Below are 27,035 nucleotides of genomic sequence, written 5' to 3'. Positions count from 1 at the left end.
CTTGAGGAAAGGGTCCCTGCCGGAGGTGGGCAGCTTCCGAGAAGGAAACCCCCTCCTGGCCCGGCGATGGCGCACGCGGGCCGCCCTCGGGCCGACGGGTTTGGGCCCCTGGGCGGCGGCCAAGGGGTCCGTCCCGTGCACTCCCCGGGCCGGGCACCCGAGGGCGCCAGAGCGCCGCCCGGGCGGTGGCTGCGGGCGCGGCCCCGGGGACCCAGGCGACGGCGCGGGGGACTCGCGCCCAGGTGCCTCGGCTCCCACGCCTGTCGCCGCGCCGCGACGCAGCCCCGCGCGCGTGGCAGGCCAAAGAGATTAATTTTTAAAACGTGGTTTTTTTTGGCATCACGTAGTGATAGTCTGCAGTAAAACTGAAAACGCAGGTAAGTAAAAAGGGGAGAAAGTCATCCGTTTGCAGTCACCCCCGAGACAGCCACTGACGGGTTTCTTCGCAGACGTCGTCCTTGAACACATGCTTTACACAGTTAAGGTCTCGCTGCGGCTTAAATTTTGATTCTGCTTTCCAGTTCACATGTGTGAGCCCTTTCCCAGGTTCTTTCTAAGTTTATAAACGTGATTTTTAAATAACATGGATTCTTTCTCCACTGGCTCATGTAAGTGATACTTGGTCGTCCCAGAGTGGGTAGAAAAGGGGAGAGAGGCCCACCCTCCTTATCGGCACTTTACTGCCCCACGGCCACCGTCAACAGTTGCGGGGGGAGGCCTCCAACCGTTCTGTGCAGTTTCGATTTTCAAATACGTCCATACGTCTGCCATGTTCCGCGGCTCGTTGCAAATAACGTCTCCTGGGACAGACATCTGCCCAGGCATCTCTGGGCATTTCCACGAAGTGAACTCCAGGAACAGGACTGGCTGCGTCAGGGCTGTGTACGTCTCGAAAGCTGTTGATGTTGCCAACCACCTTCCAGAGAAACTAGACCTTCCTGTCCTGACCTGCTGCTGAGCTCACTTTTCCGAGAGCGGCTCCTGACACCAAGCTTTTGCTGGTTTTAATCCTTGCCGACTTGATAGGAAAGTGATCACACGTCGTTGTTTCCCAACTGCGTTTCTTTGAAAAGAAATTGAAATCAGGGGCGCCTGGGTGGCTCAGTCGGTTGGGCGTCCGACTTCAGCTCAGGTCACGATCTCACGGTTTGTGGGTCCGAGGCCCGCGTCGGGCTCTGTGCTGACAGCTCGGAGCCTGGAGCCTGCTTCGGATTCTGCGTCTCCCTCTCTCTCTGCTCCTGTCCTGCTCGCATTCTGTCTCTCTCTCAAAAATGAATAAACAGTAAAAAATATACTTTTTAAAAAAGAAGTTGAAATTGTTTTTTCATTCGTGTATAATGGTTATTTGCATTTCTTCTGGTGCGAATAATGTTTCTATCCTTTGCTCATTTTTTTATTGGGAAGATTATCTTTTTCATATTGGTTCTTAAGATTAGGGGAGAAAGCCCTCTTGGCTTTATCTATAGGTATTAAACCATATTTTTTTGCAAATATTTTATAAAGGATGTTTATCATATAGAACTACTTAAAAATGGCTAAGTGTATATGTAAGACCTCATTTCACAATCGTCTCTGGGTATTTGAATTTGTTCTCACTTCTGTGATTATAAATAATGCGGCAGAGAATACCTTTTAAGTATTCCGGGTAATTTCTTACGGTGGAGTTTGGGTGGTTCCCCTTCTGACTAGGCCGACTTTAAAGTCGTGACCACACATCCCTAGCGTTGCCCCCTGCCCCTCCTGTCCCTAGCCCCGTCACCCCCTTTCTCCAGATGACCACATCACACCTCGTCCTGTCTCTTCAGATTCCCCTCCTCACGCTCAGCTGCCGACCCGTTTCTGGCTTCATTCCAGAGACACTGCTGTCGCTGACGTCCATGGGCCCTGCACGTGGCTGACCCACTGGTCCCTGCTGCGTCCTCAACTTCCTTGACCTTGCTGGTCACGGTCGATGACTCTGGTCCCTCTCAGCCCACACTGCTGGGTCTTCCTCTTCTCCCCCACCTCTGACAGACTGAGTGCCCGGACCCGACCCCTCTCTGTCTACACTGGGGCCTGGAGACATCTCCTCCAGGCTCACGGCCTTCGACACCATCCACACACGGCTGACTCCCAGGTTGACGCCTTCAACTCATTCCTTTGCCCTGAACCCCAAACCTGATGCTTGTCCAAGTTAGCATGTCCGGAGCGGATAGCCTGACTGCCACCCGCCCCCGACCTGCTCTGCCTGTCGTCTTCCCCGGGGCGCCTGCTGACCGTCCTTCTCCCCAGCTGCTCAGGCTGGAGTCCACCCGTGACTCCTCAAGCCCTCTCGAGCCCCACGCTCAGTCCGCCGGCACGTTCCGTCACCTCCGTCTTTAGCATGGATCTGGAACCCAGTTCATTCTACAACCCCCGCCCCGCCTCCGCCTCTTGTCGGGACGGTGGCAGTCCCTCCTGGCTGGTCTCCTGCCCCCGCCCCCCACGCGTTGCTCTCCACGCAGGGGCAGAGTGACCCTTTACCGCTCCGGCCACTCCTCTGCTCAAAACTCTCCAGAGCCTTCCCAAAGCAGTGGGAGGCCAGACAGCAGGCACGAACGCCGTGTGAAGCCCTGCGTGACAACCTAGGGGACAGCGCGTCCCTCACCAGCCCCTCAGGCCGCACTGACCGCCTTGGTGTTCCCGGAACCCCCCAAGCGCCTGCCCGCCTTGAGCGCTTCCCTAGCCTGGACCACTTTTCCCATCAAATACTGCGCGCCTGTCCCTACACTTAGCACCACCGGACGTATCTCATTTCTGTATCTCCTCATGTTCTGTCCTCCACCCCGGACAGGCGTTTTCATGTTTTATTCACGCTGACCCCCCAGCACCTAGCGCAGGGCCTGACCCCGGAGCAGGTACTTGGCCAGTACCCGTAAGTGCAGGAATGGGACCGCTCATTGTGAGCGCTTCCTGCAGAGCCACTGCTGGGCGGGCGGGGGGTGGGGTGGGGGCTAGTCCTCGCTTTGGGTGAAGCACCCCAAAGCCAGCGAGGAGACAGGGTCGGCCACAAAGTCACCCAGCTTGCTGGTGGTGGGGCGCGGGGCTCCTGACTCCCACAAAACACGGTGGCAACTCAGAACGCTGTGGGGACGCCAGAGGGCTTTCTGGATGAAGGGGTTCTTTTGGGGGGGGCAGGGAAGGACAGGAAGAGTTTTATGGGGGCGGGGGGCCTGGCTGGCTCAGAGGAGCCTGCGACCCTTGATCTCGGGGTCGTGAGTTCGAGCCCCACGTTGGGTGTAGAGATGACTTTCAGAATATTCTATCAGGTAGAAATGGAAGGAAACCCGCTGCAGGTCGCAGACTTAGCATACCCTGAAGCTGGGGGAAAGCCGGGGCCCAGGAGGACTGGGCCAGAGCCTTCCCACACTCCAGAGACTGAAATTCATGCTGTGGACACTGGGGGGCCAGGGCTGAAAACCGGCTGCTGTCTTTCCGTCTCCATTTCTGTCTCCCTCTGCTGAACGCTTCTCTGGCTGCCCGGCCCCTCCGTGGCCACAAGTAACCCACCAAGTCATTTGCTTTTTCGCTGTCCCCGCCCTAACAACCCACAGGCTAGGACCCTGCATCCTCAGCTCCCTCGGAGCCCCTTATCCCACAGCCAGAGGGGCAGACGGGCAAGACTTGGAGGGGGATTGGGAGGGGAGGGTGCCTCCTGTCCCCGGCCCCCTGCAGTGACCTTGAGGTGTTGGCCTCCCCCCCCCCCCACCTCCCCCCCGCGCCTCTGGGGCCAGGACTCAGGCCCTTACAATCCTTGGGCCAGATCTCCGCGCTTAGTACCAGTCCGTGCCAGCTGGCAGCTCTCACCGGAGACTGAGGTGGCACGAATATGGGGGAGGGGGAGGAAGTGGGCAGAGGCCCAAGGGGAATAAGGGCCAGGATCCGAGGGGGTGGCAGTCAGAAGCTGGGTGGCCACCGTGGGGGTCACATGGGATGAGGGAACGGCTAGACTGAGGAGTTGGAGGGCTTCCGGGCCCTGGAGGGGGTGTCAGCACCCCTGCTCTGGCCCTCCTGCCCCTGACAGGTCTAATCCTCTCCCCGCCACCCACTTTCCTCTACACCCACCCCCTGAAGCTGTCCCTAGCTAATTCGTCTTGGTTCCTTTAAGAGCTGCCTGGGAACTGGGGCACTGGAGGGGGCTGGCGGGGGGGGGGGGGGCCCCCACCCCCTTCCCCTGCCAAGCCCGCCTCTGCTCCGCCCCCTGCCCTGGCCGGACTCTGCTGGAAGTCTTGGACGCCTGGGTTAGGGTCTCCACTGCTGGGCTGGGGGTAAGGCTGAGAAGTGATGGGGAAGGGGGACCGTGGTCCCCGGGGGAGGGGGAGGGGAGGGGGGGGGGATGCCAGTTTCCTCATACCCCGGGTGTTTGTGCCAATTTCAGTGGACAACCCAGGGGGTCCTTCTGGGTGGTCCTCGGCCTCGGACTGGGGGAAGGGCAGCTCCGGGGGTCTGGAGGGGCAGGGACCGCGGGGCAGGGCGCCTGCGGCTCCTCACCCTCCACTCCCCTGTTTTGTCTTCCTGGGACTCTCCTTTGATCATCTCCATCACCCACTCGCTGCCCTTCCTGCAATTAAAGACGTGGGGCCCTGACAGGTGGGGAAACTGAGGCCAGGCCAGCCACAGGAAAGGGACGTGTATGAGCAGGTGCAGGGGAAGTGGAGGTTAGGCTGCAGAAAGCCTCTCCCTCCTCTCCCACCTGGAACAAGAAGATACAGGGCACTGGGTGTCCAGCTCGACCCCGGCACATTTCTAGCCGCAGCCACAGCCGCTGCCCGAGACTGGGTCCCTGCTGCCTCACAGGACGTCTGGGCTCCTTCCTGGAAGCCCTGATTCCATACATCGAGGCTGGGAGAGGCTCCCCGAAGCTCACCCGGGTAACCCTGGATGCGGGCGAAGCTTGCAGGCTCCCTCTACCTTGCTCCCTTGGAGTATTTCAGAGATGTGGCCCTTACAGTTCCGTTCAGAGACTGCGCCCAATGCCCCTGGAAGGAGGGAAGGAGAGGGGAAGGACCCAGGACACTCCCCGGCGGGCGGGAAGTCCTTCTATAGTCTCACCTTCTTCCTTCCTGTTCCACCGCTAGCCCAGTTCCCTCTGGGCCTGGCCACCTGGATTTCCAATCGGTTCTTCCCCCGCTACCACGGCCCCGTCCAGGGGGAGAGGAGCCTGCGGGTGCCCTCCGAAGCCCCGAGGCCTGGGTGCTGGCGGCAGTGAAGAGATGGTGGCGGTGGGGGTGGTGACAGAGCTCCGCTCAGAGTCCACTTCTGCTTCTGGCCCAGGCCTTGCCCTCGCCACCCCACTCCAGACGGAAACGCTCACCCACCACCCCGACCCAGGCCTGAAAGGGAACCAGGTTTGGCCTCTGAACCCCTGAGCCTGGGGCTGGTCCCAGCACACTTACTTCCTTCTTAAAAATACTATGAAGTCTCGAAATGAGCTGAGCTGCTCCCAGGTAGGCTGGAATCAGAGAGGACAAGCAAGCTGCCCAGGGTCACACAGCAAGTTACAGGCAGCCGTGCCTGGGACCCAGGCCTTCTGCGCCCTGGCCCCGGGCTGTCTGTTTCCCAGTCTTCCCACAGGCCGAGAGAGGGGCCAACCCTGAAGGGGCTTTTCCACCTCCTCCTGTTAGCAGTGAGAAAGCTGAGGTCCAGCGGGGACAGGAGGGCGCTCTGCTGAGTAGGTGCTCAGGGTCAGGGCTGGGAGAGGACACAGGCCCAGCTTCAACACTGCCCCCAGAGCCCCTGCTTGCTCCTTCATAGCTGGGGAACAATAATAGCTCAGCCTGGCTCTGTTTTATCCCTATCTGGCCTCGACCTTTGGAAAGTCCCTTCTGAAGTCTGCCCTCATCCTTCCTCTTAGAGCATAAGACTTCTCCTAACGGGTCTCACGGGGTTGGCCAAAGAAGGCTTCTGGCACAGTGGCTTGGGAAGAAATGGCAGAACCTGAACCCGGAAGCCAGGATAGTAAGGATGGAAGAGGGCCTCTCAGCCTGCTTGACGGAGCCCCTGTCCCTCGGCCTGTTTGCACAGATCTCTGTATGTGCATTCACCTCCTCCTTGGCAAACTCAGTGTGCACGGGGTCCGGCCAGCTGGCATCCAGTTATGACCCCCTGTCCCCGTGCATATACACAGTTCCCAGGGAAGAGGGAAACCCTGAGAAATTGACCATAAAAGAGAATTGGCCCCACGTGACCCCTGAACCCAGCTAGGGGACATCTACGAGGTGGTGCCTGCCTGACAGGGGGAGAGGGAGCTGAGCAAGGACCCCCAGGGGCTCCCCCCATATCTGGAGTCCCACCTCCCCCACACTGTGGATCCACGAGCAGCAGAAGGTGGGGCGCAGGGGGACACGGGTAGGAGGAGGAAGAATATGGGGAGATTCTAGTCCCTCCCACTTAGAGATGCGGTCGCCATGGTGACTGAGGACCAGTGAGGCGGGATGGGGTTGGGGATGGGGGGCGGGGGTGTGGCACGGACGAAGGCACTGGGAGACAGGAACTGCCTGGCATTCCAGGGGGAGGGAAGCTCGGTGCATCCCCAAGCTCCAGGTAAGGGAGCCGGAGGGCTGAAGGGGGCGGGGGGCGGGCCATTGTCTGGTACTGGCTCTGCCTTGAGAAGGGGGCAGACAGAGGGGTCGGGCCATTGTGTGCGGCACTCAGCTCAGCCTTCCAGCTCAGATCCAGGAGGCCTAGGAGGCCCTGGGGAAAGGGTTGGGGGGATTGGGCTTGGCGGGTGGTGAGAATGCTGAGAGACAGTGTGGGTGGGAAGAGGTGCGGGGATGCCGGGGGAGTAGAGGCTAAGGAAGCGCCTCACACACAGTAGGCACCTAAATATAAGTTGATTGGATCATAAAAACAGGGCAAGACGGGGCAGGGCAGGTAGGGCTGAGGAAGGGGAGCCAGGAAGCAGATGTACCCCAGGACTGCGCTCTTCTAGGGCTACCCCTGAGGCTGGGAGGGAGAGGGGGTAAGGGGAGCTGGACCTGGTCATTGATGAAGCCCGGAGTGGCTTTTCTCCCAGCTCCTGGAGCCCCTTCCAGTGAGGTATCCATGTTGCCAGGAGCCCCAAAGGGACAGAGTTCCCCAGAGTTCTGTGGGCGAGCACAGGGTAGGGGTAGAGAGGGGTGAGCACAGGGTAGGGTGTGTGTGTGGAGTGAACACAGGGTAGGGATAAAGGGAGGTGAGCATGGTGTAGGGGTGCAGGTGGGGAGAGCACAGGGTAGGGGTGGAGGGGTGTGAGCATGGGGTAGGGGTGGAGAGGGGTGAGCATGGGGTAGGGTGCAGGTGGGGTGAGCATAGGGTAGGATGCAGGGGGGATGAGCATAAGGTAGGGGTGCAGGGGAGTGAGCATGGGGTAGGGGTGGAGGGGGGATGAGCATGGGGTAGAGTTGGGGGGGATGAGCATAGGGTAGGGGGTGGGGGGTGAGCATAGGGTAGGGGGCAGGGGAGTGAGCATGGAGTAGGGGTGGAGGGGGGATGAGCATAGGGTAGGGATGCAGGGGACTGAACATAGGGTAGGGGTGGAGGTGGGTGAGTGCAGGGTAGGGGTGCAGGTGGGGAGAGCACAGAGTAGGGTGTAGGGAAGTGAGCATGGGGTAGGGGTGGAGAGAGGTGAGCATAGGGTAGGGTTCAGGGGGAGTGAGTACAGGGTAGGGGTACCGGGGGGTGAGCATAGGGTAGGGTGCAGGGGGGTGATTACAGGGTAGGGGCGGAGGGGGATGAGCATGGGGTAGGGGTGCAGGGGGGATGAGCATGGGGTAAGGGTGCAGGGGGGATGAGCATAGGGTAGGGGGCAGGGGGATGAGCATAGGGTAGGATACAGGGGAGTGAGTACAGTGTTGAGGTGCAGGGGGCTGAGCATAGGGTAGGGGTCCGGGGGATGAGCATGGGGTAGGGGTGGAGGGGGGATGAGAATGGGGTAGGGGTGCAGGGGGGATGAGCATAGGGTAGGGTACAGGGGGTGAATACAGGGTAGGGGTGCAGGGGGGTGAGCATGGGGTAGGGGTGGAGGGGGGATGAGCATGGGGTAGGATGCAGGGGGGATGAGCATAGGATAGGGGGCAGGGGGATGAGCATAGAGTAGGGTGCAGGGGGAATAAGCATAGGGTAGGGTACAGGGGGGTGAGTACAGGGTATGGTGCAGGGGGGTGAGCATGGGGTAGGGGTGCAAGGGGTGAGCATAGGGTAGGATGCAGGGGCGTGAGCATAGGGCAGGGTGCAGGGGGGTTGGTACAGGGTAGGGGTGCAGAAGGGTGAGCATGGGGTAGGGGTAGAGGGGGAATGAGCATAGGTTAGGGGTGCAGGGGGGATGAGCACAGGGTAGGCGGCAGGGGGATGAGCATAGGGTAGGGTGCAGAGGGGATAAGCATAGGATAGGGTGCAGGGGGGTGAGTACGGGTTAGGAGTGCAGGGGAGTGAGCATGGGGTAGGGGTGCAGGGGGGATGAGCATAGGGTAGGATGCAGGAGGTTAAGCATAGGGTAGGGTTCAGGGGGCGTGAGCATAGGGTAGGGGTCGAGGGGGGATGAGAATGGGGTACGGGTGCAGAGGGGATGAGCACAGGTTAGGGGTCAGGGGGATGAGCATAGGGTAGTGTGCAGGGGGGATAAGCATAGGGTAGGGTTCAGGGGGTGAGGACAGGGTAGGGGTGCAGAAGGGTGAGCATGGGGTAGGGGTAGAGGGGGAATGAGCATAGGTTAGGGGTGCGGGGGGATGAGCACAGGGTAGGCGGCAGGGGGATGAGCATAGGGTAGGGTGCAGAGGGGATAAGCATAGGATAGGGTGCAGGGGGGTGAGTACGGGTTAGGAGTGCAGGGGAGTGAGCATGGGGTAGGGTCAGAGGGGGTGAGTACAGGGTAGGGGTGCAGGGGAGTGAGCATGGGTTAGGGTCGCAGGGGGGTGAGCACATGGTAGGGTGGAGAACGAGGACGATGTCTCCATCTCCCCTCCCCACTCGAACCCCCACAGCTACATCTCTACCAAAGGCCAGAAAGCCTGGCAGGAAGGGGCTACTGTTCGATGTGGTCTAGGGGCCAGAGGGGAGGAGTCCCCAGAAGAGGTGGACCCTCAGCGGGTGACAGGGTGGAACTAGACATTGTTGTTTTGCGGGGGGGGGGGGGGGGAGGGTCCCCAGGCTGGGGAGAGAGAAGCTGGGGAGCCCCCACATCGGTGCCATGAAATGTCACAGCCCCTAAGGCTGGGCCCTGAACACCTGGCCCCTTCTCGCCACCGCCCCACCTGAACCCTGCAGACCCCAGCCCCCGCCAAGACACTTCCCTGCTGGCCTTGGCTTCTTGTGTGGACAATGAGGAAGGTCAGCTGAGGAGCCCTGGCAGTCACGAGCTTGCTTGTCGCCGGGGCAGGACCTGCTCCGTCACTTGTGGGCCTGACGCAGAGTGAAGACGTGGGGTCCCGCGTTCGGCAGTGATCAGGCACCTTCAGGACGGCAGCAGGAGAGCACTAGGTCACGTGTGGGCCCTTCCGAATGGGGGGCCCCCGTGACTGCCCGGGCCATGTGCCCCCGAAGCCACCCTGGCCGTGGGCTCCCCAGCCGCACGGGGGTGATGGCCGTGTGACTTTGCCTCCGACTCCAGAGCCCCCCACGCAAGAGGGACGGTGGTGGGCAGGGTGTCCTCCCCCCGGCAGGCTCTCCCGCGGAAGCGGATGGCCCTGCTGCGTGTGGGGCTGGTGCCCGTACCTGATGGCCAGAGAGGTCTCTGTCCCCTCCGGAGTCGGGAGTCCCTGAGGTACAGTTTCTCAGCCCAGAAGAGCCAGAGCTGGCCACCCCCTCCCTCGGAGGTGTCTTCCCCATCCAAGTGGCTCAGAGCTGAGAAGGGACCACACTGGGTGGCCAAGGGGTTGGCTTCCGAACGAGGCCCATCTGAGTCTAACTTGGCTTCTCACTGCGTAACATCACTTTCTTCATCTGCGAAATGGGACTATGGTGGTGCCCATCTGCTAAAACTGTTGGGGAGACCAAGGCCTAATAACGCGAACTACTCGTATTGGCGGGAGGGGCTGGGGAAGGAGAATCCCCGGGTCTCTGGGGCAGGAGGCACTAGGGCCAGGCGGTGAACTGAGCACTTCTAGAGGGCAGACGCAGGGCGTCGGGCTGGGAGTTTGGAGCTGGGCTGCCTCCCCCGTCTCCCCCGCGGTCAGAACCCCTCCCTGTGACCCAGATAAGCCAATCTGTTCAAGCAGAGAGGCCAAGGGGCAGAGCAGGTCCCAGATCTGGACTAGGGGTTGGGGAGGCGCAGAAGGCGGAGTCCGGGAGGGATCTTCCCTTCCCTGGATTCTGAGTCTGGAAGACTTTCTCTGAGTGGCGTGGCCCCCGGCTTCTCCCCAGGACTTGGCCACCAGCCTCCATGAAAGTCTGGGAGAGTCTTAGGCTGGTCGCCACGAAACAGTTGTCAGGCGGGCTCCGGCCGGGACCAGCCCCCAGAGAAACGGAGGGAAGATGAGTGGGCCCTGACCGGGAATTCTAGGGAATGACGGGCTGCACCGCGACCAGAAGGGTGGCAGTGACACGGCAGGAAGGCCATCCTGCCTGAGCAACGGCAGTGTGAGAAGAAGCTGGGTCACCAGCTCGAGTCAGGTTAGCCCTGGGATGGCCGTGCTCTTAAACCAGCAGCCAGCCGGCCTGGGGCCCAGTGCGCCGGAAGCTACCCACTTTATAGGTTGTGCGCCCCGGCTGGAGATGCCTCGTTAACCCTGCATTAGGAGGTTCCCCCCCCGCCCCGGGGCCTCCAGGGAGAGGTGAGCAGACACTGGGGGGTTGGGCGTGAGCTCAGATGGGAAGTTTTCTGGGCTCCCCCTGGCCTGATGCTGCCCCGGGGAAGGATGGACGCCAGGCCGTGGGAGGGAACAAGCCACGGGGGAGAGCCCAACGCAGCCCTCTTAGTCTTTCAAGACCGCGGCCCCCCTGAAGCGGGGGTCCCAAGGGGAGACCACCGCAGGCACTTCTGAGCACACAGCCGTGGAGAGACCCCGCCTTGTGGGTGAGCGAAAAGAGGAACAGAGAGGACAGGGTCACGTCCTATCTGAGAAATCTTGAGCAAGAGAAGAAGCCACTCCCGGGCTGGTTGGACTAGAGGTGGCACGACAGAGGGCAGTGGGGTGGCTGGCATGGCCCAAAAACTTTCTGGATAGACGGAGGGGGGGGGGGGCAGAGGCGTGCCTCCTTTCTTGCCCTCCCAGCGTTCCCCCCCCCCCCACTTCCGCCTGAGCCAGGGATCTGTCACAACTCGACTCCAGAGGTGGAAATTCTGGTTTTCCAGAGCTCTCAGTGCCGGCTCTGGCGCTATGGGTACCTGGCGGGCCGCACTCCCGGCCCAGCCGGGCTGACCTTCCATCCCCTGTCCCCTGCCTCTGGGGCCTAGGAAGCCCCTTCTTCTTTCCCTTGGATGCACCCCTACCCAAGACTCTGGACACCTGGGGTTCTGCACTGTGGCTGGCTCGAGGGTATGTGCGATGAGGTGGGCGGCTGGGGGGTGATGATCCTGGGGACCTTGATGCAGCGACCCAGGGAGTCAGAGAGCAGGGGGAGGGGCAGCCGCAGAGCTGCCTGGCGGCGGCCCCTCATTACCTCCCTACAAGGGAGGGCCAGGTAGGCCAGAGTGTCAAGACCTGCACCCAGCAGGGGAAGGGGAGAGGTCAGCATAGGCAGAATCAGGCCTGCCTGGGTCCTCTGAGGCCAGGGGAGAGGTCGGCCACAGATCTGAAAGTCCCAGCAGAGATGGGTCTGATTAACCTACACTTTGAGCGTAGGAAGCTGCTCCCCAGAAAGTCCCCTGCTTGGGCCCGGGGAAGGGAAAGGTCTGGGCTCCGGGCGGCGGGGAGGGAAGGCAAAGGGTAGACAGCAAGAAGGACTTCCTGAGACTCAGGTGAGAGAGGGCAGAGCAGGGCTGCTGGGGGCCAAAGATCAGAAGGGCAGGCAGGAGGCCGGACTCCGACCCACAGGGGAGCTCGAGGCAGCAGGCTGGTGCCCGTGGATGATGGAAGTGAGACTCAGAAGGCACTCTGGAAAGGAAACTGTCCCCTCCCCGGCACCCCCCACCCCCATACGCACTTCTGCTGCCTGGGGCTCTCCTATTGGCTCCCCGGGGGGGATGTGGTGAGGCCTGCTCACCCAGAGGGTGTCTGGGTGTCTGTTTCCGCAGAGCCATCTGGTGACAGCCTCTGGCTGAGCATGGCCCTCCTAGCCCCGGGCCCGGACCCCTGGAGCCTCCCGGGCCTTTTCCTCTTCTGGCTGTTTCTGCTGCCACGGCTGCTGACCGCGGGGGCCGCTGGGCAGGGGCCCCTACCCAGGGTCATATACCACGCAGGTAAGTGTCCGACGGCCAGGTAGCGCAGGGCGGCAAGCTGAGCTGGAGGGGAGGGGCAGAGGAAGGGGTGGATGAGGAAACTATGTGCCACGGCCGGAAGACTAAGGGGGAAGACCAAGGGAAGAGAGGAAGGGGCCGGGGTGGTTCTCCAGGGCTGGTGGTTTTTCTTTCCCTCCTTACATGTCACTGTCCTCAAGCCGGGCACTTGCAACCCCTAACTGCTTTCACACCCCCACGTGCCCGCAAGGCCACAGCCACGCCAGAAGGTCACCCGTGGACCCGGTGGCCCCGCACACACCAGGCCCGCAACAACCACACAGATGGTGCTGGACCGCGCCACGTCCAGACGCCAGGAATAAGAGAACTCGGGGTGGCCCGCTGGGGTGCAGGCCCTGACGCTCTGCCGCCCGCCCTCTCAGCTGCAGGCAGAAGGCTCAGGAAGAGATATGCCAGGAGTTGTAGGCGCAGGGTCTCCTGGGCACGGCTGTGTCTCTGGTATCTGTCTGGGGCAACCTGGTAAAGGACACGCACGCTGGCCGCTGTTGGCGAGGACTCCTCTGTGTCCGGTGCTGGCATCCCCAACATAAGCGACGCTGGTACTCAGCCGGCCCTCCGGGTTCTGCGCGGGAAGCGGATGCGAGGCCCGGAGGTCATGTCGCAGGATGGGGCGTCCAGTAACCGAGGGGTTCACGCAGGTCTGGGGGAGGCCGCCCCTTCCAGCACCTTGCCGACTTCTCCTTTTGGCCCTGAGATTCTCACAGCTTCCAAAGGGAACACTCAGCTAGACAGGACAGGCCTCTAGGGCTGACGTGCAAACACAGCCCTGCGGGGGGCGGGGGGGAGGCTGTCCCCTTGCCGATGTACCAGCGGGACAGGAGCATCCCCCCAGCACCACCACCACCCCGAGGTGACCATGAGGGCCTCGCTTGCCTCCCGTGGCCGGCTCGCTGCCCCCACACAGGTGCCAGCCAGGCACGCCCACAGGGGCCTTTGGGGATGAACGTTTCCTCTCTGTTCAGCTCATGGTGGTGATTCTAGTGGTAGAAATGTCCTGCTAGAGAAGGGAAGGGGGGTTGGTGAGTGTGACCCTACAGCCCACAGCCACCCTGACACACAGTCCTATCTGTCTGTCTGCCTTCTGCTCCCCCTGCTCCTCCCCCTGCCCCCCACAGCCCCCCACCCCCACCAGGCCTGGAAGCGTGTCCATTGTGGCTCACTTTATTTGCTGGCCCTTTGTGTGTCTCTTGGGTTCAGGCCACCCTTCCCCAGCCCCGGGCTGTCGTTACCCTGTCTCTGGCTGCCTCTTCTCTCTGCTGTGGGATCAACACAAAACTCCTGCCCTCCCAGCAGGGTGGGTGAAGGGGGGGCGGCTGCTGGTGGAGTGTAGGTCTGGCTGCCAGGGCCTGGGGGGGCACACTCTGCCAACACTTCCCTTCCCCACCTCAATCTCGGAAGTCAGCTCTGTGCCCAGCCAGCCCTCATCACTCACCCCTTCTCCTCAACTCCCAACAGGGGACGGACGCAGGGTTCTCAGCCTCTTCCACCAGAAGGGCCTCCAGGATTTCGACACTCTGCTTTTGAGTGGTGATGGGGGCACTCTCTACGTGGGGGCTCGGGAGGCCATCCTGGCCTTGAACATCCAGGATCCGGGGATGCCAAAGCTGAAGAACATGGTGAGCAGGCCAGGGGTGAAGGGCATGGGCTGGGGGTGGGGAGGGGGCCGACAGTGCCTCCCCACCCCTGTGCCTGGTCTGCCTACGCATGACCGACTACCCATCCTACCGGGTCAGATGTACCCGGTCTGCAGAACAGAGAAGAGATACCATAGTGGTCTCACTACTTGCTGGTACCCTGCATTCTGCTTGAACGATACTAACTGCTACAATGGCTGAAATGGAAATCATTGACATACGACAGAAACATTGACTCCGATGATATCAGTAACATGACATCCACCCACTGGGAGAAATCACTGAAGCCTGTGTATTAAATTGCAGTCAGCCTCCTAACGGGAATGGTGTGAGGAAGAGAGGGGGGAGGAAGGAAGGAGGGAGAGAGGGAGCAATTTCTGAGCATCTCCCGGTTGTGCCCCTCGGCGTGTGGCCTGTGGGCCACCTGCGCGTATGGGTTGCCGGGTGAAGATGCAGCTTCTCTGAGGTGGCAGACAGGAACCGACATTTTAAACAATTTCTCCAGGAAACGTGTGGTTTGACAACAGCTGCTCTGTACACCAGGCATTGCCCTAAGGGTACTTTGCATATGTTCCTGGTGGGTGCCCTCCAGGAGCTTGTGCAATTGACTGAGATCACTTAACCACCAAGCGGCCGATTCTGGATTCAAACTCAGGTCTGATTCTGCAGGCCGTGTTCTACCATAGAGCTGCGTCCCAAGGAACGCCAGCATCATCAGAGCAGTGGCCACAGTCACAAGCTGATGTTATTACAGCTCATTAGCATGTCACTGGCCACCATGCCTTCCGGTGACTTCACGCCTGGCCCAAGGAGACGGCAGCAGGTCAAAGCTAGAGGCGAAGACCTCACTTTCGTTCGTCTCCCTCCCCACTCCCCACCGCAGGTACCCTGGCCGGCCAGTGACCAAAAAAAGAGAGAATGTGCCTTTAAGAAGAAGAGTAATGAGGTAAGCCGAAGTGGGGGTGCAGGGGCTCTGGGCAGAGCCCCCAGACCGCCACCGGAAGACCTCAGGTTGGACAGGCAGCGGAGGATGCTTGTTTCCACCATGACGCCTGCATCACCCTCTGTGAAAACGTACTGAGACTGCATCGGGGGTGCCCCGCCCCCTCCCCCCCAGCAAGGGAGGGGCAGCCTGAATTCTCTGTCTCCCCAGACACAGTGCTTCAACTTTATCCGTGTCCTGGTCTCTCTCAACGCCACCCACCTATATACATGTGGCACCTTCGCCTTCAGCCCCGCTTGTACCTTCATCGTGAGTTATTGGGCACCCAGCTCTCGGACCCAAGCATCCCTTCCACACCTACTCCCGGCCCATCCTCTGGAGCTCTGGAAAATTCTGCTCTTCTAGATGCAGGACCCTCGTGAGCTTCCTGGCCCCACCTTCCCTCCATGTTCCTCTCCTTCCTTCAAGCCCTGCATTTCCCAGACATGAGACCCTGGCGTTCTGGCCCCCAGCCTCTCCCCCCCCTTTAGGAACTCCAAGATTCCTACCTGATGCCCATCTCCCAGGACAAAGTTGTGGAGGGGAAAGGCCAAAGCCCCTTCGACCCCGCCCATAAGCACACAGCTGTCTTGGCAGGTGAGTATCAGGTTTCCAGTATTGCCTTCCCAGGTCACTCTGGGAAATCTGGAATCTGACAGTTTTCTGAAAGGCAGGGGATGGAGGGAGGGGAAGCCAGGAGCCTCAGGGCACCAGGTCAGAGAGAGACTCGGGCACCCCAACCAATCCCGCTGAAGCTGCCCCAAAGGAGGTGGAGGGAGGTAGGTATAGAGAGGTTCACGCAGGCAAGAGGGTCCGGGAAGGGTCTTGGGCAGAAGAGAGTCCTGAGGCTCAGCCATTTTTTCTGTGGAGTTTACGAGAAATCACGGCCTGTGCCCTCCCAGACACAGACCATAAGATTCCCCGCCCTGGTTTCCTGGAAGAGGTGGCCTTTGGCTTTTGAGTTGGACCTTGAAAGATACGTAGATGGGCAACGAAGATGTTCCAGGAAGAGAAGGGCAGGGCCAAGGGGTGGAGGCGGAAAACACGGCCACCTTTGGGGAACCAGGAGTGATTCTACCTGCCAAGTGGTTCTGCTGGGCCTGTGAGGAAGCAGCCAGAGGAAGGCTGGACAAGGCCAGTGCACAGAGGGACACAAGGCATGACTATCCCCTGAGGCAATATTCCCTAAGAAGGGGGTTCAGCGGGGTCTGTGAGCTGGGCTCTGGGCACCACAGGAAGGTGTAGAACACAGAAGGGGGCCAGAGACCGATGTGAATACTGGCCCCAGGCAGAGGCAGGTCTGAAGAGAGCAGGGACCCCCTCCAACCAGGAGGCCTCCCGCCCTCTCCCCGCCCTAGATGGGATGCTCTATTCTGGCACCATGAACAACTTCCTGGGCAGCGAGCCCATCCTGATCCGCACGCTGGGACCCCAGCCTGTCCTCAAGACCGACAATTTCCTCCGCTGGCTGCAGCGTAAGGACCCCAGTCCCCAGCACAGGTCTGGCCCGTCCCAGAGCAAGCGCGGAGGCCAGGCCTGAGAACCTGAGACCCGCTGTTCCCCCTTGTGCCCTTCTTGAAGGGGGCCTCCTCCGTGCGAGGCAGTACTGTTGCTGGGGGTGCAGTTCTCAGCCCCGCGAAGCGTCAGTAAACACAAAAGGGACCAGGTGTCCCCCCCCCCCCACCCCCCCAGGGCTACCCTCGGCCGGCCTCTAGGCATCCAGCCTGCGGACCAGCGCTTGGGGGGGTGGGGGCGGGGGTAGTCCCAGCCTTAAGCCTATCTGCCCCGCCCCGCAGCGGACGCCTCCTTCGTGGCAGCCATCCCCTCGACCCACTTCGTCTACTTCTTCTTCGAGGAGACGGCCAGTGAGTTCGAGTTCTTCGAGAAGCTCCACACGTCCCGCGTGGCCAGAGTCTGCAAGGTGTGCGGCCCGGGCGGGAGGCGGCGCTGGCCGCGGGGCAGCCAATGGGGAGATGGCAGAGGCGGGGCCGAGCGCCCAGGACCCAATGGGAGCGGGGCGGGCGCGCGGGAGGCGGGGCGCAGGGCTCGCGCGGAGCGGGGCGGGGCGCCACTGACTCCGCCCACGCGGCCCTAGAACGACGTGGGCGGAGACAAGCTGCTGCAGAAGAAGTGGACCACCTTCCTGAAGGCGCAGCTGCTCTGCGCGCAGCCGGGGCAGCTGCCTTTCAACGTCGTCCGCCACGCGGTGTTGCTGCCCGCCACTGCCTCCGCAGACGCCCGCGTCTACGCCACCTTCAGCTCCCAGTGGTGAGCAGAGCGGCGGGAACGCGGGGGCTGCGCGCGCGGGTCGTGGGGCCGGCGGGTTGGAGCTGTCACTCTGCGCACCTCACCTAGGAAGGCGTGTGATCGCCACCACGTCCCACGGATCAGACCCACCCCCTTCATGTAGATGGAAAAAGAAAACTCAGGTTCTTACTAGTTTATAGCCTGCCTGGTTCCCAAAAAAAAAAAAAAAAAAATATAGGAGACAGCTTACCAAAGGCAAACATTGAGACAAGATACGATAAAAACTGATAAGGAAACAGGAGTAAAAGAAAAATAAGACAAGGCAGGGACTGGGGCGACGCATTACAGATGTTTGTCATTTATGCAGTGCCAGGTGCTGATCACAATTTAGCTCTGAGCTTCCTAATGGCCAAAGCAAAAAGGGAAACACCATCAGTATCACTAAAGTTAAAATAGTCATTGCTTGGAGGCTGAGAAAAGTCAGTTGATTTGCTGTGATCTGGTCACACGGTGTTTAGGTACTTCCTGACCATGTGTCCGGTACCAAAAATACCTGCTGTAAGCAGAGGCTGGTATCAATGACGTCCAGAACCGAGAACAGGATGTGTGCCACAATCAGGTTAAAGAGAACAAGAGAAACCTGTTGTCCACAGTCCAGGGCTGAAGGAATACAAATATTCTCATAGTCAGGCTCTGGTTGGTTCCCTGAGGATCAGGAATCAGTAGGACCAAAAGGAGCAGGGCTTCATCTGGAGCCTGTTGGGAGCTGTTTACACTGCCCCTCCTATGGGTACAGCCCAGCCTGGGCAAGACAGGCAGCAGCCACCCCCACGGCCTGAGCCCCAATCACTTCTCCTTAAGGATAGTCACACTTCAGGTCCCAAGACGGTCCACAAGGGACTCCCCCAGCCTTATCACCACAGCTCGGGGAGACTAGGCATCGGTAGGCCAGCCCCACCCTCCACACCCCTTCCCTCCTGGGCCTTCTGACCAGGGTGGGCCAGGGCTACAGGGGGAGCTTCCTGGTATAGCAGAGGAGATGACAGTGTCCCCTCTGGCTGTCCCCAGGCAGATCGGTGGGACCAGGAGCTCTGCCGTCTGTGCCTTCTCTCTCAAGGACTTCAGACGTGTCTTTGAGGGCAAGTACAAGGAGCTGAACAAAGAGACTTCACGCTGGACTACTTACGGGGTTCCCGAGATCAGTCCCCGGCCAGGCAGCGTGAGTACCACCCCCAACACCGAGCGACCGCCCTCCACAGATACACACACACACGCTTCCCCCATGTCAAAGGACCTGTCGTGGCGCAGCGAGTGTCCAATCGTTGGTGCTTCCTGCCCTAACCGGCCCTGTCTGCTCAGATACACACTTGGCCCAGCTGTTCCAACCCCATCCTACTCACAGAGAAGCACCCCCTCCGCCAAGTGCACACCACTTACCTGAGTACATCACTGAGCAGACAAGGGGGCACGGGCTGTGCCAAGGACTGCCTGGCATCTTCATCTGCGTTTGTTATTCAAGTCTTGTTTTTTGATCCGCGTGCTATACGGTCACCATCTAAAGAATCATAGAGAGCTACACGGTCGGTTGTAAAAATCTGCCTTATTCCCTGCCCTACGCTTTTCCCTCTCTAGAGGGACAACCACCTTCAACTCTCTTAGCCGATACTTTGTGTATTTATCTCCAGATCTCTAACGTACTTTTATTTTCAAATGTTCACTTACTTATTTTGAGAGAGAGAGTGCGAGCAGGGGAGGGGCAGAGAGAGAGGGAGAGAGAGAATCCCAAGCGGGCTGGGTGCCGTCAGCGCAGAGCCCGATGCGGGGGTCCATCCCACGAACCATGAGATCGTGACCTGAGCCGAAATCAAGAATCAGATGCTTAACCGACGGAGCCCGCCAGGCGCCCCGCCCCGTCTCTAACATACTTTTATTGCCGCCTCTTGATGCTTCAGTTTCAGGCAGGATCTATTGAATTCCCCGTTCTGGATGGTGAGGATTTAACTGTGTTCCTCCCCCTCCCCCCTGCCACCCCCCCCCGCCCCCCAGTTGTGTGTGGCCTGCAGCAGCTAGCAAGAACTGTTTTTGTGCGTCTCTTTCCAAATTCATGGGCACTGACATTACGCTGGTAGCTTGAGGTCAGCCGCGGGGGGAGTATAGGTCACGGCAGTTGGCAAACCCGATGAATCAGGAGACGGGGATCCCTGACGCCCACACCGGAACTGCTTTGCCAGCACACCACTGCACCCACCCCTCATCTCCCAGGGTAGTTTTGTCACAATTTTGGTTAGATCAATATTTATATCGGACTCTTCTGCACCACTGAGCCACGTAGAAGGCCATGATTACCTTTCCTTTTTACATAATTAAAATTTTTCCCTGGGGTTAGTAATTATCTCTCTCTCACTTTTTTTTTTTTTTTTTTTTGCTTGCTTTGTTTTCTAAGCTCTTATCATTAATTCAACCTCAGACTCTTCCTCAATTATCTGCATTTCTTCTGAAGACACAGCTGTTAGGCATTCAAACAGTTTCACGTTCCTGGAAACGGCTCCTATCCACTGCGGCCTGGACCAGCGGCTGGCCGTCCGGGGCCAGGGCACCGCTGCCATCCTGGAATTTCCCTGCTCATCATTCTGGGCTTTCCCTTTGTATCTGTCCGTGACATTCTCGTGTTTCTTGCAACCTGTGACTTCCTCTTTTTTTTTTTTTTTTTCTTTCTTGTTTTACTATCTTATTTCATGAACGTGGCCTCCATAGATTCCTGGAAAGGGATACAGGGGAGGTAAACTTTTTGAGACTGTGAGTGTCTGAAAATGTCTTTATTCGACTTTCACATTTGGTAGTTTGATGTGTGCAGGTAATTCTAGACTAGAACTAAGCTTCCTGCAAAACTTGGAAGGCTTGCCCTGTTATTCCCCAGGGGGTTACTGAGCTACCCAGAGCCATTCTGGTTCTTAAGTCTCTGAATGTCCTGTTTTTTTCTGACTGGAATCTTGTAGTGCCTTTTCTTTGTCCCCAGTTCTGAAATTTCACAGTATTGTGCTTTGACGGGACTCTGTTCATTTATTGCGCTGGACATTCAGGCTGCCCCTTCAGCCTGGGAAGTTGTTCCTGCAGTTTGAAGTTTTCTTGAACTATTTCCCCCTATTTTCTTTTTAATGAACAGACAGTTTCTGAGGCCGCCTGCCACTGTTGTAAGCACTAGTGGATGGATACACCAGTGAAGAGAGCAGACAGAAGTCCCTTCCCTCATGGAGTGGACACGTTCATGTTAGAATGTTTTCTTGCTTCTTTCTGGCCCTCCTGGACTGGTCCTCTCCATTTTTAAATCCTGTCCAGCTTTCCAAGACTTCGGTTTGGCCCTACGTTCTGGGAGAGTGTCTCAATTTTGTCTTCTTTTTTTTTTTTTGAAATGTTTCTTTTCAGAGAGAGAGAGAGAGAGCACACACGAAGGGGAGGGGCAGAGAGAGAGGGAGAAAGAGACTCCCAAGCAGGCTCTGCACTTGTCAGCACAGAGCCTGACGTGGGGCTCGATCTCACAAACTGTGAGATCATGACCTGAGCCGAAATCAAGAGTCAGATGCTCAACTGACTGAGCCACCCAGGTGCCCCCAGGCGTTGTTCTTTTAAGTCTCTTTTAATCTATACATTCCCTTTCCATTTTCTTATTTTCTCTTGCCATTTACTTGTCATGTAGAATTTTTCACTGTCTAGATCTTGGTGACCATGTCTCTCTGTGGTGGAGTTTAAGGAATTCCTGTAAATTCATTGGAGGTTGGGTCTAGAGACTCAGTAACATGAGTTTGATTTGATCCCTTCACCGTGGTCGTGTGTCTTCCTTCAGGACACACGTGGTGTCTGGCTCCCTCTTTGAAGTAGAGTCCTCTTTTGTAGCATCATGTTCTTGTTTCGTGGATACACTCTCTTCACTTAGCTCTCTGAAAATGGTAATACTACTTTGCATGAAGGTCTCTTTCCTCTGAATCATTTAGCTGTGTTGTTTGTTTGTTTTCCATTTGTTTGTTTTGGTCCGGTAGCCCTGGGCTCTTTGCTGTACTTGAGGGTGGGGACCATGCAGCTGTTTGGAAACTGCACCGGTGGATGGGACTTGGCTCCACTGTTGTCCCCTGGAGGTGGCCTGGCTGGGCGGTTTTCTTGGGGACCCTCAACATGAATATCATCAAGTCTTACCTTTGACCTCCAGTCAGTTTTCCGGAGCCCTCTTCTAGCCTTCTGCTCGGAGGGGGACGGCCTGGCTGCTGGCGTTGGGGGAGAGGGGGTGAGGGCGGAGTCTCAGCATGCACTGAGCCTCCCTACCTTCACCCCTGCTTCCATGGTGTGCCCGTGCCCTCCGCCCAGAGACCCTCTACTTTACCCTCTCCAGAGAGTGAGCCTCCAGACCTGGGCCAGGCCCTGCCAGGGCCAGTCCCCCAGCCACGGGAGCTGCAGGAGACCAGCCTCCGTCCTGGACAGACTTCCAAATACTCTTCTGACTCCGTGCCTCCCTTGCCTCACTTCTGGAGGTGGCTGGGGCCACTCACTCATGACCTTTAGGAATTCTGCCTTGTAAATCAGACAGCTTTGGCTACCCCAGGGCTGGCTTAAGAAAAGTCCTTTCTTTTTTTCCTGCTAAGTCTTTTACTGTTTGTTCATTTGCTTTCCAGCTTCCAAACTGTGGCTGCCTTCGCTTCCCCTCCTGTTCTCCCAGTCCCTGTAGCTTTCTGCCTTAACCCACCCCCCACGTTTTCGGGGGAGGAAGTGAGAATAGGTGTGTGTGCTCATTCTGGCATCAGAATGAAACATGGATGTTATTACCTCACTCACAGACAAGGAAATGGGGGCTCATAGCGGGGCGGGGTGGGGAAACCTACCTGAGGACACAGCTTGCAGGGGACAGAGTTGGGCTGGCCCTAACATAGTGCTTTTGGGTGTGGAGGACAAGGATCCTGACTGAGATCGGGACACACAGCGTGCTGGTGTTGGCAGGGCCTCTGGAGAACAGCCGGCCCACCGCGTCCGCCGTCCCCCTCGCTTTATGGGTGAGAAAAAGGAGGCCCCGGATGGAGCAGGGGCTCTGCCAGACTCATGTGGCAAGTTCATGCCACACCGTGGTGACAAGCGCTTCCTGCTGCACCACCCCTTTCTGTCGCATCCGTCATGTAGTCACTGACTCCGCAAACACCACTGGGCACCAGCTGTGTGCCAGTCTTGCGCTGGCTATGCCTGGGGCTCCCGATATGAGTGAGACGTGGTCCCCGCAGCAGGTAGCTGTCACCCTACTTCCTGCCGGGCACCCTGGATGAAGGTGACGAGGGGGAGGAAAGTAATAACCGCTGACACTTACTGAGCACCTTCTTCATGTCACACCTGCTCTAGTTACTTTTCGCGTGTTCGTGCATCTCGTGCGCGCCGCAAGCCTGCGATATACGCGGCGCGGTGTTCAGAGGCTGGAATTCAAGGCCAGGCAGCTCCGGAGTTTAACCACCTCCTAAGATGAGGACTGCGTGGAGGGAGGGAGGCGCAGCAGGCTTGAAGCTGGGAGGGAGGGAAGAGGCAGTGGTGAGCTCACGGGAAGGAGAGAGCCGACCTGATCTTCCTCCTCCCCGCTCTAGTGCTCCGTGGGCCCCTCCTCTGATAAAGCCTTGACCTTCATGAAGGACCATTTCCTGATGGACGAGCAGGTGGTGGGGACTCCCGTGCTGGTGAAGTCTGGCGTGGAGTACACGAGACTCGCGGTGGAGACAGTCCAGGGCGTCGATGGGCACAGCCATCTGGTCATGTACCTGGGCACCAGTGAGTAAAGGGCTCCAGGACCTCCCTCGGCGACCACGTAGGGGCTGCGTTTCAGGCTGAGGAGGGAAGCCCTGGAGTTCATTCGCTCATGCTTTCATTCGACAAATGCTTTCTCAATACTGGCTATGTGCCTGGTGCCCTGCTAGGCTCTAAAAATACAGCGGGGTTACCCGTGCCTTCTGAGCTTTAGTGCTGGAGGGGTGACAAACACAGAGGGCTTTGGGGGCCTTCGCAGGAGCTGTTTCTCTCATGGAGGAGCCATGGAGAGAGGTGAAGAGCGGGCAGGTGGAGGGCAACTGGGAGCAACCAGGACAGACTTCCCTCCTTAGGAAGTCTGCTGTGAGGGGAAGCAGGGAGGGGACACTGGGGGGGGGGGGGCGGCAGCTTGCATGCTTTTTTTAAAGAAGGAAAGGTCAGTGGGATCCAGGAGAGGGGCAGGTGGTGAAGAAAGGGGCAGGCCAGGGGGTCACTGGCAGGTACAGTTGCAGAGAGAGCAGGAAGCCGGAGCCTGGGACACCCGTGCTGGGTTGGTGGTGAGTGAATAGAACAGGCAGGATTGGGTGGCTGGCTGGCAGGTTATGTGCAGGCCCCTCCGTGCAGCTGGAGGACGCAGGGTCTTGGGCTGGGGGTGAGGGGTAGAGAAGGTGGGGGGTTTGGAGAGAAAGGGGGTAGATTCAAAAGTCGTTGTGGAAAGGAGGAGAGAGAGCCCGCGGGGAATGTGGAAGATTGCCAGGCGCGTCTATGGAGGGCCGGGCGGGGGTGACCTTGAGCTTCAGTGGAAGAAACCTGCAGGTTCCTTCCTTCTTTTAGGACATGTTTCCAGCCACTGTCAGCTGTGCCCACCCCGGGTCCCAGCAGAGAGCAGAACGCCCCCAGAGCTCGGTCCGTGTGGAATGCACGGAGACCGCCGATAAACACGGCACATGAGTCACTACTCGGCGTGTTAGGAGATTAGAAAGTGATTCAGCACGAGGGCAGATGAGGAATGCCAGTTAAGGAAATGGCAGTTTTTAAAAGGGTGGTCAGGGTGGACTTCACTGAACTGCCTCGGAGCAGGGACACTCGGTGGAGCTGAGGGTGGCTGGTGACATGGTTTTCTCCGGAAAGCACTCAGCTGTCCTCGGCCCCAAGTCCGTGGGGAAAGTGGGCTGGGTTCCAGCACAGGAGGGGCAGAGGGGCGGGGGTGTGAGCCACTTACGACGGGACTTACGTGATCTCCGCGGCATCGAAGGCAACAGCCTGACAGATCCGTGTCTGCGCACTTTGCACTCAGCAGGAACGGTCTGACAGCTGGGAGGCCATCTGGAGTTAGAAGGGTCTGTGGACCCGTGACAGTCTCTGCTCTCTCCCCACAGCCACGGGGTCCCTCCACAAGGCTGTGGGGAGTGGGAACAACAGTGTCCATCTGGTGGAGGAGATCCAGCTGTTCCCTGAACCTGAACCTGTCCGCAACCTGCTGCTGGCCCCCGCACAGGTGGCAAGGGGCCCTCCGATGAGGTGGGGGGCTTGGGTGCCGGGTCCTCCCTGGGCAGGGTGACCCCGTCACTCTCCCTCTCTTTTGCAGGGTGCAGTGTTTGCGGGCTCCTCGAGGGGCATCTGGCAGGTCCCACGAGCCAACTGTAGCGTCTATGAGAGCTGTGTGGACTGTGTCCTTGCCCGGGACCCCCACTGTGCCTGGGATCCGGAGTCCCGGACCTGCCGCCTCCTGCCCACCCCCATCCCGTGAGTGCCGGTCCCGGATGGCAGTGAGGCTGGCCCGCCAAGACCTTCTTCCCCATCGTGCGGGGTTCTTCCTCTCTCCGGGGGCTACTCCCTCCAACAGCGCCCCTCCTGGGGAGGGGTCACAGCAAGCCATCCTGGGTTCACCTCCCCTCTTCCTCCTCCTCTTCCCACTTTGGTCTGTTTCAAGGGATGAGTGTGCTCTCCCCACCTTCTCAGGAAGTCCTGGAGGCAGGACGTGGAGCAAGGGAACCCACGGTTCGCCTGTGCCACTGGCCCCGTGGGCAGAAGCCGCCAGCCTCAGAGCCGCCCCGAAATCAGTGAGTGCGAAACCGGGGGGGAGGGGGGGGGCGGAGGGCGGGGGAGGCTCAGGGACTTCTGGGCAGGGATGGGCCTTTCTGCCTCAGTCTCTTCCCCCAGCACCTGCCCGGCTGGAGACCTGAACGCCCAGATTTGGGACGGATTTGGGTCCTGGCTCAGGGAGGAAGGTTAGGAGCTCTAAGCTGGGGTTCAGGATTGAGGCCGCAGTCTGTTTTTGGTGCAGAGCTGGAGTCAGAGGGACTGAGGTCAGTTTGGGGTCCAGACTGGAGATAGGGGAGGGGTCAGAGTCGAGTTGGGGAGTCGAAATGGAAGCGGGAGAGGGTAGTCAGGGTCCAAATGTTGGCACAGCTTTCCTGCCCTCCTCTCCCCTCCCTGAACCGCTCGCCCTTCCTTCACCTCCAGTTAAAGAAGTCCTGTCTGTCCCCAACTCCATCGTGGAGCTCCCCTGCCCCCGCCTGTCAGCCCTGGCGTCTTACCGCTGGAGTCACGGCAAAGCGGCGGTCCCAGAGGCCTCTGCGGCGGTCTACAACGGCTCCCTGCTGCTGCTGCTGCAGGACGGGGCGGGGGGCCTGTACCAGTGCTGGGCCACGGAGAACGACTTTTCCTACCCTGTGGTCTCCTACTGGGTGCACAGCCAGGATCAGCCCCTGGCCCTGGACCCCGAACTGGCGGGCATCCCCCGGGAGCGTGTGGAGGCCCCGTTGACCAGGGTCGGGGGCGGGGCCGCCCTGGCCGCCCAGCGGTCCTACTGGCCTCACTTCCTCACGGTCACTGTGCTCCTGGCCCTCGTGCTTTCTGGAGCCCTCCTCCTTCTCCTTGCCTCCCCGTTGGGGGCGCTCCGAGCCCGGGGCAAGGTGCGGGGCTGTGAGACCCTGCCTCCCGGGGAGAAGGCCCCCCTGAGCAGAAAGCAGCACCTCCAACCTCCCAAGGACCACACGACCTCGGCCGGCGAGGTGGACGCGGACAACAACCGTCTGGGTTCCGAGGTGGCTTAAACTCTGGGCACAGACCGGGGCTGTAGGGTGGGCAGGGCGCCTGGCCATGCCGGCTGTGGGGACCTGGGACTTGGTGGGGGAGTACCACGAAAGACCACCTTTTCCTGCCACTGTGTGCCACCAGGAGCCCTCGGCGGGGCTGGACACAGCGGCCTGACCCCCTGTGGGCCTTCCTTCCACCATGCACACACGCTCTCCGGCTTGGCTGTTCCAGAACCCTCCGGGGCGGGGGGGGGGGGGGGGGGTGGTCCAGGACCCTGTGGTAATAAACACCAACATACAAACAGGACAGCACGCCCGTACCCCTGGCGACCCCACTCTGGTCGCAGCCGCCACCTCACCTCAGACGCCAGCGCCCCCCTCCCGGGGATCTGCAGGGAGGCGCGCCCTCCCCCTCCCTTGTCAACCATGCACCGCTGACTCCCGGGAAGTCTTTCCGGAAGTCTGACCACCTTCCTTCTTGCTTCCGTTGGGGAGAATGTGATCCCTGCTGGCCTGGCTGGAGTAACAGGGGTCATCTGAGCCTTGTTCACTCCTTTGCTGTGGCTGACCCCTTCATCTTTGTCCTCTCCCCTCCTTTATTTTGGGATTCAGAAAACTGCTTGTCACAGACAGTTTATTTTTTATTAAAAAGACAAAGCTTATGAGTGGTGCTTTTGTCCGAGCAGCATGCCGTAGCCAAGGACCCTGGGGGTGGGGCGAGCAGGCAGTCCCACGACGTCAGCAGGGAGGGGCTCTGGGTTTGTGGGGTGACTGGTCTCTCCTGCGCTGCTGGCTCCCCACCCGGGACCTGCCCCCCAGCCCTCTCCTCTGCTCAGGCGCTGCAGGAGAGTGGCTCAAACCCCCTTGTCAGGCCAGCGCAGCTGGGGGGCGGCAGCCTCAGCCGGGACCCACCTGGCCGTGCCTCACCTGTCGCTGACCCCCGCCACTTCTGATCCCCGCAGCTACTGTTCCCT

The 27,035-nt window shown here is 59.5% G+C and overlaps 1 protein-coding gene and 1 long non-coding RNA gene across 7 annotated transcripts; one reads left to right on the top strand and one right to left on the bottom strand.

Moving 5' to 3' along the window:
- Positions 1–309: 309 nt before the first annotated feature.
- Positions 310–5,407, bottom strand: LOC144614828 (uncharacterized). Its single transcript, XR_013553054.2, has 2 exons — positions 5,071–5,407; positions 310–1,264 (listed from the first exon to the last, which is right to left on the bottom strand). It is a non-coding gene; the product is annotated as an uncharacterized LOC144614828 (long non-coding RNA).
- SEMA4A (semaphorin 4A) lies at positions 4,206–26,723 on the top strand. Of its 6 annotated transcripts, none has more exons than XM_078440585.2 (15): positions 4,206–4,286; positions 12,170–12,334; positions 13,847–14,007; positions 14,909–14,971; positions 15,179–15,277; positions 15,499–15,604; positions 16,366–16,482; positions 16,804–16,928; positions 17,103–17,275; positions 18,323–18,473; positions 22,864–23,044; positions 24,400–24,518; positions 24,609–24,766; positions 24,983–25,083; positions 25,487–26,723. In XM_078440585.2, exons 2-15 carry the CDS (start codon positions 12,199–12,201, stop codon positions 26,077–26,079), a joined length of 2,283 nt encoding a protein of 760 aa, XP_078296711.2. In that variant the 5' UTR covers positions 4,206–4,286; positions 12,170–12,198; the 3' UTR covers positions 26,080–26,723. The 6 variants fall into 6 exon arrangements, with proteins under 6 accessions (XP_078296711.2, XP_078296712.2, XP_078296710.2 ...); XM_078440586.2 differs by lacking the exon at positions 4,206–4,286 and adding an exon at positions 5,445–5,465; XM_078440584.2 differs by lacking the exon at positions 4,206–4,286 and adding an exon at positions 6,459–6,561.
- Positions 26,724–27,035: the final 312 nt, after the last annotated feature.

The sequence above is a fragment of the Panthera onca genome, chromosome F1, assembly GCF_046562875.1.
Source record: "Panthera onca isolate mPanOnc1 chromosome F1, mPanOnc1 haplotype 2, whole genome shotgun sequence".
Classification (NCBI taxonomy): domain Eukaryota; kingdom Metazoa; phylum Chordata; class Mammalia; order Carnivora; family Felidae; genus Panthera; species Panthera onca.
Note: the sequence above shows the minus strand (reverse complement) of the source record. Positions and strands in the feature narration are given on the sequence as shown.